At 35.4% G+C, this 12,532-nt stretch overlaps 1 protein-coding gene and 1 non-coding gene across 3 annotated transcripts; both read right to left on the bottom strand.

The window, feature by feature from the left end:
• Nucleotides 1–399: 399 nt before the first annotated feature.
• Nucleotides 400–6,111, bottom strand: LOC104905789 (uncharacterized). Its single transcript, XR_008967126.1, has 6 exons — nt 6,100–6,111; nt 5,719–5,848; nt 4,704–4,769; nt 1,754–1,907; nt 689–774; nt 400–604 (listed from the first exon to the last, which is right to left on the bottom strand). It is a non-coding gene; the product is annotated as an uncharacterized LOC104905789 (transcript).
• On the bottom strand, nt 6,007–8,719 carry LOC104905790 (DNA-binding protein REB1). Of its 2 annotated transcripts, none has more exons than XM_010694426.3 (2): nt 8,645–8,719; nt 6,007–8,264 (listed from the first exon to the last, which is right to left on the bottom strand). In XM_010694426.3, the coding sequence occupies exon 2, from the start codon at nt 8,260–8,262 to the stop codon at nt 6,289–6,291; it is 1,974 nt and encodes a 657-aa protein (XP_010692728.2). In that variant the 5' UTR covers nt 8,263–8,264; nt 8,645–8,719; the 3' UTR covers nt 6,007–6,288. The 2 variants fall into 2 exon arrangements, with proteins under 2 accessions (XP_010692728.2, XP_010692729.2); XM_010694427.3 differs by having other exon boundaries at nt 6,007–8,283; nt 8,645–8,679.
• Between the last annotated feature and the right edge of the window lie 3,813 nt (nt 8,720–12,532).

Here is a 12,532-nt window from a genome sequence, read left to right as displayed (position 1 = left end):
GCTTCATGAACAAGTTGCTAAAGATTGATGACAGTTTTGAAATGGTAGTCGTGTCATTCTATTGCATGACATGAAAATTGTACCCCCACCCAAGCCTATTGAGTAAATCCATTTGAAAAAGACTAATTACATAAAGTAGGATAACAGTCATGTCAAATAACACATACTAAATAGCCGGGAACCAAATTCAAAGACCCAGCAAATTTACAAAGCTCTCACTAACAGAAAGATCTTGCAGGATGACAGAACCTCCACTGCTAGCCTGCTCCAGATCCTCCTTCCCGAAGATGCCAGTGCAAACACCTATTGCCAATGCTCCCCCACACGGATATCACTTGGCTGCAAAAGATACGGTCATAGTGGCAGGAAAGAATCATCGATCAAAATTTCCAGAGCATCTTAACAGAAACAATAGCATAGTTGTTATTTAAGCTATGAAGCAAGTTAAAAGGAAAGTTATTAACAAACGTTTAGGTGAAATAAAATTCTACATACTGTGTCTCCGACATGCACTCGCAAATCAAATTTCCCTGGAAAAAGCTTTTCAGCCCTTTCTGCTGCAATTTTGACAAGGTGACCTCCATCAATGTGATCGCTCCCAAATTTGAGAATAGGTCATCATAAACCATAAATACTACATAAAAAGGTCAGCTGGTCAAGTACTAGAATGACTGTTCTCTTAACTAACCCTCCAATATGTGGAACACTAAAATATCTTTCAATACCCAAGCCTTTCATTTTCATCCATGCAATCTCTTCCAAGTTGCCAGTAACCTACATAGCAAGTCGCAACAGAAGTAATAAGACAAGAGAAAAAAGAGATTCTACAGCAAGCCAGATCAAAGCCAACAAATTCCAAGCATTCTTATAAACAATTTTACTGTAGTTCAAATTCCTTCAACTCAAGCACATATTGTGGCCTGATTAAATTGCATCTTTTTAACATCTACCAAGAAACTAAGACCCTATTCTTTGCAGCTTAGTTTCAGTACATTTCACTTCAGTTCAGCAACATTAATTTCATTCAAAACAATTAATTTCAGTTCAGCAAATTAATTTCAGTTCAGCATACTAATTTCAGTTGAATTCAGTTTAGCAAAATTGATTTCAATTCAGGTCAATAGGTCATCAATGATGAATTTCGGTTCAGTTCAGTTCAGCAAAAGAACAGGGCCTAAGTTGCCTAAAAACAAATAGGAGTTAGAATTTCCAACAGTTTCTAATTTCAGCCAAAGAAACCAACACTTGAAGCAAAGCGGAAGGTGGACAGGGTGATCTGCCCTCTTTTGGGGGTCTAAACCTTAAAATGACCAGGCAGCACATATTTACAGAATGCCAGCTTGAATTAAAGTCGATACATAGTATTAGAAAAGGATCAAATTAAACACGAACACAAAACTAGCTTAAACTGTAGTGCACACTGAACACAACGCACAATCAGTATCCAGGCACCCTTCACCACTCTAGGCATGGATTTCTCATTTCCCCCTTTCTATTGATCTATTTATCAAAGGATCCATGTTTATCCACATAGAAATATAGAACTTTTGATGCATATTACTGTTCAAACTCTTAACAAATCTTCCTACCTGAATATTGGAGCAGAATTAGCAAGAAAGATCCTAAACAAGCTCTCCAACTGAAACTTAGAATGTTATAGGGGCTAAAAGTTACAGACTACAATTAATACTTACTAGTATTATCTGATTTGTGTAGGATAAAAAGCAAAGAATATGTCTACATGCAAGCTTACCAATCCAATAAATACACCAACCCTTGATGACAAGGCTTCAAGGAGGGCATTCAACACCCGGAAGCACTTCAAGACCCTCTCCAACATCTTTATCATGACTCTTTCCAAATTCAATCATCTTTGACTTTAGAACCGAGAGCTTTTCGGTAGCAACCTTTATGAGAGAAGAATTTGAAAAAAAAAAAAACTCATGTACATTTTGAGAAGTGTCCACATGTAGACATGGCATCGTAATAGGACAAAATAAGTAGATGAAATGATGAGCTAGCAAATATCTTAGTCTTAACTCCACAACACTGAGCCAAAAATTAGCATTGGCAATACAAAACAATATCCTTCCTTCCCAACCCCGAGTATCGCAAAAAGGATTAGCTACATAAAATCCTTTTAAATTTTTACCAATGAAACTACCATCATAGACATGGCATAATTTCACCAAAGAAACTACCATCTTAGGTGTTGTCGAGTGTAGACATCAAAGGGCTTGTTGACCTCTTGATTTCTAGAAGACGAATGAATTGAGAGACCACACCAGCAATGTTACAACCTTCCTTTTTTGTGTACTAGAAATACAATATATCTCCCTAGGTTTGGTGGGTTCCTCCCCTCCCTCCAAAGCTTAAGGGGGTGTTTATGGGGTAAAGGGAATGGAATCAAGAAAGGGGTAGAAGGGGAAAGGAAAGCAAAACCTTTAGATTAAAAGTGATGTTTGGTTGGTAAATGTCATTCCTCTTTCTTCCTCCTCTTACCATCTTCCATCATAGCAGCACCACCACCACCACCACATCTGACCCTGAAACACCGCCGCGCCGCATTGATCTCCTCCCTCTCCCACCAAGTCGCATCTCCCTCCCCCCCTTCCCTACGCGTCGATCTCCCCCTCTCTCCTCCTTGCACGTCGCATCTCTCCCTCCCCTGCGTGTCGCATCTCCCCCTCCCCTTCACTGCACATCGATCTCCCCCACCCCTCCCTGCGCGTTGCATCTCTCCCTCCCCTTCCCTGCACGTCAATTTCTCACCCTTCTGTTGCTCTTCTTTCTTTCTTTTTTCTGGGGTTTGTGCCGTGAGTGGTGGTATAGGCGATGGTTGGTGGCTTGATTAAGGGTGTGGGTGGAGGTATCGGGTCTGCATGCAGTGGTCGGGTTGGGTTGTGGTGGCCATCTGGCCGGGTTGGGTTGCGGTGCCGAATGGGAGGTTGCGGTTGTGGTTGGGTGGTCAGGTGGTGGTTGGGTGGTCAAGGAGATGGTCAAGATTGAGTGAAAGAAAGGGTAAGTGAAATCCTAGGGGGGTGGGGGAATAAAAGTAGAGGACTTTGGGGGTAAGGGAAGGAAAACAAACAACAACTAAGGGAATCAGGTTACTTGATTCTCTTACCTTTGCCACAAGACCCCTAACCAAACGCTCCCTAAGTTGGTTCTCTCCCCCCCCCCCCCCCTAAAAAGCTTAAGTTAGTGTTTTGGTTTGGAAATGTGAGAGAAAATTTGGGCAGACTAATGGCTCAGAGTTTTTAGATTGAGTGTGAAAATTCATCAAAAGTGGGTGTATGTATCTGTAGCTTATTAGGAGTGAACGCTTTACGTTTGTTTACCCTAGCAAGAATGCCGAGGATTGACTGAGCGATGGGATTGCGACACTTAGCACGTGATCATTCACCAATCAGATTGCTCTATTCAACTGTGTAATAATGCTCATGTCCATTAATGGGTCTTTATAATGTACTCCTATTGGAGAATTGAATGAGAATCTTACACTCACAATGACTTGTCAACTAGTGCCATAACAGCAACTAACTATCAAACATGCCATGTCTAAGTAGCTGTTGATCAATAAATTAGCAATTTCTATGCCACAACACTAAGGCTCCATTTGGTAGGGCGTAAAACATTTTCAATGTAAAATGATTTTCATGGAAAATAATTTACAATGGAAAATACAATTTTAAGATTAGTTTTCCGTTGTTTGGTTCCATGTAAGAAAAATAATGAAAATGAAAGAAATATGAAAGGGAAAGTAAGGAGGTAGTGAAAGGAGTGGGTAAAAGAGATAAGGAAAACAGTTTTCCCTTCATTTTGCCAACCAAACAATGTAGCATATATGGTTTTACACTCCTTTGCCAACTAAACAATGTAAAACTAAAAATAGAGGAAAACAGTTTTCCAGGAAAACGTTTTACGCCCTACCAAATGGAACCTGTTGCAAAATCATAAACTAATTGCCTTATGTAGCATATATACCTCTACTCCCCCCCCCCCTCCTCCCTTTCCCCCCAAAAGCTCCAGCTACAACTCTTGTCATGACAAGTGGGCCTTTCTTTACACATTACAATTAGCAATTTCTATGCCACAACACTAAGTGTGGCAAAATCATAAACTAATTGCCTTATGTAGCATATATACCTTTACCCCCCCCCCCTCCCCCCCAAAAGCTCCAGCTAGAACTCTATGACAAGTGGGCCTTTCTTTGCACATTACAATTAGCAAGTGAAGAGATTGTTATTTGCAACATCTAATCTTATCTTCTTAGTAGAAACCTTTGAGGAGATTATCCTTAGTACCACAAAGACCTCTAACTATTCCCCGCACAAAATGAGAGGGAAAGCATAAATGCAGAGTATGTTGATAATTGATCCAAAGTTTGGACATAGTTCCGGAACTAGAGATAAAGAATATTAAGGTAAGTTAGACTTATTAATAAAGAGAATGGGGAGTTCGTTCCTAATTCTCTTAATTCACGCGCTTTGTATCATACCCCTTTTACGACAGTGGCTTTCTAACATTGCCCTATCACATAAAAGGAAATAGTAGAGTCTATTTCTCACTTAGTGGCTAGGATTATCGATTACACATGTTGGCTTCAAGATCAATGCAAGTCATAAGCTCCGATAAAGCATACATATGTGTGATGCAAATTAAAAACATAACAAGAGGCCAAAACACTACAGATAGCTCACCCCACAAGGTATCCCATGGTGGACAAGCGTGTTCACAAGGATTGCAGGATCAGTCGAACCATGATGCTGCAAAAGAGCATTAGTATTCCAATGAACGACAAAATAGTTTAGTTCAAGTACTCATAAGATGAAAAGAACTGGAGTGAATCAGTTAAAAGCAGTTAATTACAATTTTTGTGTTCAAACTCATAGGTTCAGTAGTTCTCTCTTGATGAAAGTGAACAGGCAACCACAATGAAATCACAATTCGAAGTCAGTTCAAAAACCCTACAACTTTAGATGGTAAAAACCATATCAATGTCATTCCCCATTACCTCAATGCCATTCCCCATTACCTCAATGCCTCTAACACAAATCAGGACAATAGATAATGAGGAATTACATAGGAGTATCATATATACAAATCTCAACCTCAAATCACAGAGAAGCTACAACGTATTTCGACAAAAGATCACTAGAGAACAGCACAAAGCAGATAAAAATCTGATTTACTCCATTGCACTCCAAAGCAAGAAATACACCACCTACACTAAGGTGTGATTTGGTTGCCATATAAATTCATGGGAAGTTGTATTTCCTCGGAAGTATATTCATGTGCATTTGTCTGGTTGACAACAATGTGGGAAATACAAATTCCCATGGGAATTAACTTCCTACAAAATGTAGGAAATAACTTACCTAGTCCCCCTAGGTAAGTGAAAATTCCCATGGGAATTAGAAGTTCACATATCCAACCAAACAAAATTTAGCATTTCCTAGGAAATCAACCAGTAAATCTTTTACTGATAAACATGATCAATGTCATATTATAAATCTTGAACCCAAATTTGACATTTGAACATTATCAAATAGATGTAGATCATAAATTACTCAAAATATTGCATTGTCACACAAAAAGATTCTACATTTATTTATTAATTATATAAACATAACCCATCAAAAATGATCAATGCCCAAAATTTTGATTAAAATTCGAAAGCGGGTAAATGAAGAAATAAGATAAAGAATGAAACACCTGAATGACGTCGATGGTGCCATCAATTACAAAGACTTGGAAAAAGCATGGGAAAAAGCTTGACGAAGTTGTTGGAATTGGGGGCATTGCTTTTATTTAAGGTTCCATCAATATCGAATGTAACTTCATCCTAACCATTAACATCGTACGGACAAGTACACTCTCAATGTTCAAGCCTTGACGAATCAAAAACTTGAGAGAGATGGAGATAGAACATAAATAATCTACAACAGAGGAATTAATAGATGATACAGAGATGAAGTGTTGAAGGAGACTTGAATAGACGAATTCATACAAATAGGAAGTTTTCTCTTTCATTTTCTTTTTTGGGTTAAAGAGAGCAATATACTAAAGCTAAATTTAATCCAACTTACACATTACCAAAAGTGCCATGGGGGTTATCTTCCCCTAAATTACAACATAAACATAAATGTTCAAATCCTCTAAGCCGATATATGTTTTCTCTTTCATTTGTCTTCCAACATTTAAGGTTGTTGGAGAAAAACTCTTCTAAATCTCAAACAAAACACCCTACAACGTAGCAAAACAAAATCTATGACCAAAGCCAAGCTAAAGATCAACAGGAACTTTATTATCATAAATTTCTCTTGCTTCTAGTATATCTGGACAGTATCTCTGGGAAAGAATTTCAACTTGCTCACTAAATGGTTTGACACCATTTTCACCAATATGGCGTATCATATCATTCCAGCGCTTACGACATACATCACCAGACCTATGTTCCAAAAGATCATCCCAATCCACATCTTCTTCACAAGTAGCATCAAGATCAACAAGCACAATCAACAACCTATAATCATCAGAGTTAGCCCACTCTCCTTCAGATACCATGGGAGATGTTAATTGGTCATACCATTTCGTGCAACACAAAGAATTTGTTCGAGTTGAGAGCTTTTCACCTACGGCCTCCCAGCATATGTTGTCTCGTAGCATTCCATGCTTTGTTTTCTTTTCTTCAAATACCTTCATGCTCAAATCCAAATTAACAAGATTAAATAGATTCTGGTATTCTTCTTGGGTCCAGCGTCCCTTCTTCAAATTGGGATACCTGATCCTACGCCATGTATCTTTGACATGAAACCGATGTTTACCCAGTTCATTGCTCAACGTTTTCCAATCTGGGCCATGCTTTTCATAGAATTTCTTAAGCAGCTCAATCTCTTCTGGGGTCCACTTACGAGCCTCACTTCGTTCAAACAATACATGAGCCCGGCAATAGACAGCCCGATAATGTCTCCAAGGCAAAGCTTCCCCAATTTCTCTCCAACAATGTCTAACTTCTGGGTGGGACTTACAGTTCAATATCATTTCTAAACCCTGTTCACCCAGTCGATGATCCTCTATGTACTTATATACAGCATCTTGGATGATCTCATCGTCCTCTTTGGAGAATCGCTTCCCATGTATCACGCCATCTTCGAGATCATTCTTCTCCTTACTGCCATCATCGAGCCTTTTCTTCTTCCCCTTACTAGAAGTGTCAGTGATGGGAAAAACTTCCACATTATCAGAAAACTTGACTTTCTTAGATTTCTTATTGCGATTGGAGTTATCAGTAGGCTCAGCAGTTTCATCCTTCTTAGAATTCTCCAGCACACCAGCATTTATATCTTCTTCAGTATTACACACAAGCGATCTCTCCTTCCTTTTTTTACTGCCTCTGTCCCTGTTTTTTCCACTGTCTCCGGCTCCTACATCACCCTTCTTCTTTCTCTTCTTGTCCTTCAATTTCTTATTGTGATTGGAGTTATCAGTAGGCTCAGCTGTTCCATTCTTCTTAGAATTCTCCAGCACACCAGCATTTATATCTTCTTCACTATTACACCCAAGCGATTTCTCCTTCCTTTTTTTACTGCCTCTGTCCCTGTTTTTTCCACTGTCTCCGGCTCCTACATCACCCTTCTTCTTTCTCTTCTTGTCCTTCAATTTCTTATTGTGATTGGAGTTATCAGTAGGCTCAGCAGTTTCACCCTTCTTAGAATTCTCCAGCACACCAGCATTTATATCTTCTTCAGTATTACACCCAAGCGATTTCTCCTTCCTTTTTTTACTGCCTCTGTCCCTGTTTTTTCCACTGTCTCCGGCTCCTACATCATCCTTCTTCTTTCTCTTCTTGTCCTTCAATTTCTTATTGTGATTGGAGTTATCAGTAGGCTCAGCTGTTCCATTCTTCTTAGAATTCTCCAGCACGCCAGCATTTATATCTTCTTCAGTATTACACCCAAACGATTTCTCCTTCCTTTTTTTACTGCCTCTGTCCCTGTTTTTTCCACTGTCTCCGGCACCTACTTCACCTTTCTTCTCTCTCTTCTTCTCCTTCACAGGTTGGACATTTTCAACTACCTCTTTGCATTTTTCTGATTTATTCTTCTTCTTCACCTTATGGGTGCTATTATCTCCTCTAAGTCGGCTGTCTTCACCATTACCAACTTCATGCACTTCCAATACTTCATTACTTACCGAAAAGACTCCTATATTCTCTTCAGGCCCGTCCCTGAGCCCCGAGGATGACAGGTCACTCATTCCTGATTTCCAGCCACAACACTTGAAAAATTGATTTGACGAAATTAAACAAGAACAAGTGAACACAAATATGCGCATCTACAAATTGTAACATAAATTTTCTTATCATTTAGTTCCATGAAACATACAAACATGAATTAAGAAGTTATACCAGAAATTCATTGGAATCATAAGTTTATAACATGTAAATTATCCATCCCTAAAAACATGAAATAACATATATGAGATAAAGAAAAAATAAGTTGAATTCATGAAACAAACAATAACAACCGCATAAAACCAATCGCATCAATAATCATATGAAGTAGACTTTAAAAATCGCAATTCCACACCAAAATCCGCAACAAAACAAGTAGATTCATCTAAGAAACAAAAAAAGAACCTGGAACGAGCTTCTGCAATTCGAGCTTTGGAATTAGCGTATGACTTATGAGAGGTTCTAATGGTTATAAAGGAATTAAATTTGCGTATGAATTGAGCACCGGCACCGTCGCCGTGAGCGTATTTTGGAGTGTTACTCGTCTAAAGGTTATACCTATGCGGTGTTTGTTTAGGGGAGCGTATGGGGTGTTTTCTGCTTATGTTAAAAGACGAATTTACCCTTCATTAAAATATACTTCACCAATGTTGCTTGCTCTTCTTTTGCTATCCTTCATTAAAATGAGTAAATTTGTAATTTAGCAATATATTCCTTAAGTAAGCCTTATTAAAATATTTACCCTTCATTAAAATATTTTACTTCACCAATGGGGTGTTTTCTAGTTATCATATATAATATTAAAGCAAGAAAAATTCAGCCTACGTGGCAGCCCCATATTCTTTCTCGCCTCTCATTGCTCCTTTGATTTTTCGACCCCTCTCATTCACTTGCCACATGTCATTTATTGAAGTAATATTTTGCAAATCCTCTTTGATTGAGGCGTGTATGGGAACAAATCAATTCCTTCTAAATTCTCATATTTGTTACAATTATATTATTATGATTGATTCTTCAACATGGTTTGGTGATTCTTTCCAAATCTCGCGTTCTTCTTCAACACGTCTGATTCTTCAACACAATCATAATATAGTAGCAAGAATATTTATTTTGTATAATAGCTGCCAAAATCTTCATCTTTGCGAAAAATTCATTTTTTTTCTTCTTAAAGTATTGCGAAATATTTGTAAAACATAGAAATTTTTTTTACTTAGATAAATATTTTAGATTTATGACTACAACTTATGACAATATCTAATTGAATTTTATGTTACTCTATATTTGCATTTTACCTTTTCAAATATAAATCTTGAAGGTATTTTGATTCGTTATAAATTAAATTAAATTCAATGTGAAAGCTTTTGTTTGGTATCGAAATAATCTATCTCTATTATATAAAGGAAGGGGGAGCTATGGTGTCCCTCCAGGAAATTATTTTACTGCCCTCATGAATAAATTAACTACTTTGCCAAAAAAGCAAGAAATCAAACTCAAATATACCATAAAAAAGTTAAAAAAATGTTGAACACAATTATATCTCTATCATATAAAGGAAGGGGGGGAGCTATGGTGTTCCCCAAGGACATTATTTTATTACCCTCATGAATAAATTAACTACTTTGCCTAAAAAAAAAAAATCAAACTCAAATATAGCATTAAAAAAATTAACAAAAATGTTGAAAACAATTATATAATAACTAAGCCACCATAAATGATTACAATTGTCTACAAGTATTAATGTATTCATACTAACAAATCAAATTTGATTCCTATACAAAAAAAAAAACGACTTTCTGTCTCGAAAAAATACCAAGCAAGCATCGCGTGCGAAAAATACAAGTGATACTATTATTAAAAGAGCAGTTAAAAGTAAATATATATAGAAATATATTGCTTATTTTATTAGATGAGTGCCATTTTTTTTTATCTTTTATCCAAAGTAAGTAGCGTATTTCCTCTTCCATTTTACTAGATTACATTTTAAAATATACGAATGATTTATGTCAATATTTTAAAGTCTTTAATATTTTATTTACCATTTATAAATCTACATAACATGATTCAAAGAAAAGTATCATAAAATATACATTTCATTATCTTATATTTTATCAATTTTTGATGCAATCATGAAATATATGTATGTATTAGGTAACGATGAAATACAAACAGTCTTATTAAACAAAAAATATTTCTTGCATTATCCACGGGGTCCAAAAACTACATTATTATGATGGTTGGTCCATAACTAAGGTGGAAAATGTATTTTCACTTTAATTTTATTAAATTATATTAGTACATAGGATAAATTATTTTGTCGCTCTTTTTATGTCTTAAATATTTTATTTAATATTTATAAGTATTTACACCATGATATTCAAGATTGTATTATCACATGTTAAATTTATGAAACAAAAATTTTCATAATATAACTTACAATTCAGATAGTTTACCATTCTAATAATTTTAAAGATGATTTGCACCCATTACAGGAAGAAAAAAGTGAGAATAGCTACGAATTTACATATTTTATTTTATCCATTAAAATATCAACTTGAAAAGTTATATTTTCGTAAAACCTCACTTTTTTCAAAAAGAAAAAATAACTGCTTTTTTATTGCTTTTTTTCTTCATAAAAAAAGGCATAAGTTCCAGATAAAGGGAAAAGCTTGCAATGAACACAACTAATTAACAACTAAACAATGATATAATTATGGATGCGTAAATCCTAAATAATTTCAAATAACAAAGCTAATTAAAATTTGAATATTACAGGTAAATCAATTTATGAATATGTATTAGCATATTTGATTAAACAATATAGAAGAAGCAATGAACAAATTCTAAAACAATATAGTAAAACAGTATAATGAAATTTATGATTGAAGAGATAAGTGATAACTTGGGCGACGACACAAGATAGAGGGCAACATGAATAAAACAGTAAATTCTTGAAAACATAAATTAATAATTGATAACGGAAGAAATCGTCTCAACTTGAACTCAATTCTTTATGTCCCTCTTCTCTAAAATCACCTTCAGTTCCATAGAATTCATCAGCTCGAATATCAAAATAAATTAAAGAAAATTAAAACGACATGCAAAATTGGGGGATTGCACTTCAAAGTTTAACAAAATCTAATAAAAGATAAAAAAACGCTTTGCCTGAACTGTCCAAAATTGATGTCTTCCTATTTAGATTTAAGGAAAAAGGATTGGGATCAAGAATTTTGTTGGGTGCTTTTTTTAATGGATAAGGAAATTCAGTAGAATAGAGGATGGTGATAGTCGTACGTAAACATAGCGTTTGAAGAGAATATGGTCAATATTACCTATTTGTGTGTTTGGATATGGTATATGATTTAGGAAATAACAAGTGGGACCAGTTTAACGAGAAAATACGTCTAGGAGTAAGACAAATTATCTATAAGAAAAAACTTTACTAAAAGTTAAAAAAGATTAGCAAAATTATTTGTTAAGTTAACTGCACCATAGAGATTAAAATTATTAATGAATATGTATTTATTATAAAATAAATGAAACATGGCCCGGGGGCGAGGATTAAGGAGAGATAGAGATAGAGAGAAATAAAAAGAGGAACTCATGTGATGAAGATAGAGATAAAGATTGAGATAGAGAGAAGTGCTCCCTCCAGGTTTTATTAGTTTACCTTCTACTTTCGGCATAGAGTTTTAAAAGAAATAGATATGTGGGTCATAGAAGGAAAGATAAATTATTAATTTATTGGCATATCGTATTGTGTTGTGGGCCAACAAAAGTTGAGTGCGAAAGTAAAGATAATAATAAACAAGTAGTGAGACCATTCCAAAAAACAGAAAAAAAATGTATAAGCTAATAAGGGACAACTCAAAAAGGAAAGTGGGCAAACTAATAAAACCAGAGGGAGTAATTTTCAATTAAAGTAACGTGTCATTTATTATGAAACATCCTAAAACAGCAAGTGTTTTGTGTATTTTAGAATGAAAAAAACATATTTATTAATTAAATTACGGTTGAAGTTCTTAAAAATTTCTAATACTAATTATAAAAATATCTTTTAATCCTCAAATAAGTTTCGGGAGTGTAAATATTTGGGTATTCGTGCACATATAGTTGAGCTAACATTCGTAATCGTAAGGAGTAATTCGTTGCAAACTTTACTTAGATGGGTAACACGTACTTTTAAATTATTTACCCAATGTGATGTTTATTATGTAACATAGTTAATATAGTTAATTGTTTAGTTTACAATTAAATTTGTTTACTATTTTATTAATTGTTTGTGAATTTGTACAT

The sequence above is a fragment of the Beta vulgaris genome, chromosome 1, assembly GCF_026745355.1.
Source record: "Beta vulgaris subsp. vulgaris cultivar EL10 chromosome 1, EL10.2, whole genome shotgun sequence".
Lineage (NCBI taxonomy): Eukaryota > Viridiplantae > Streptophyta > Magnoliopsida > Caryophyllales > Amaranthaceae > Beta > Beta vulgaris.
Note: the sequence above shows the minus strand (reverse complement) of the source record. Positions and strands in the feature narration are given on the sequence as shown.

What these genes read in the sequence shown, in the direction of transcription:
- LOC104905790 (XM_010694426.3), bottom strand. Translation starts at nt 8,262, where the DNA reads ATGAGTGACCTGTCATCCTCGGGGCTCAGGGACGGGCCTGAAGAGAAT.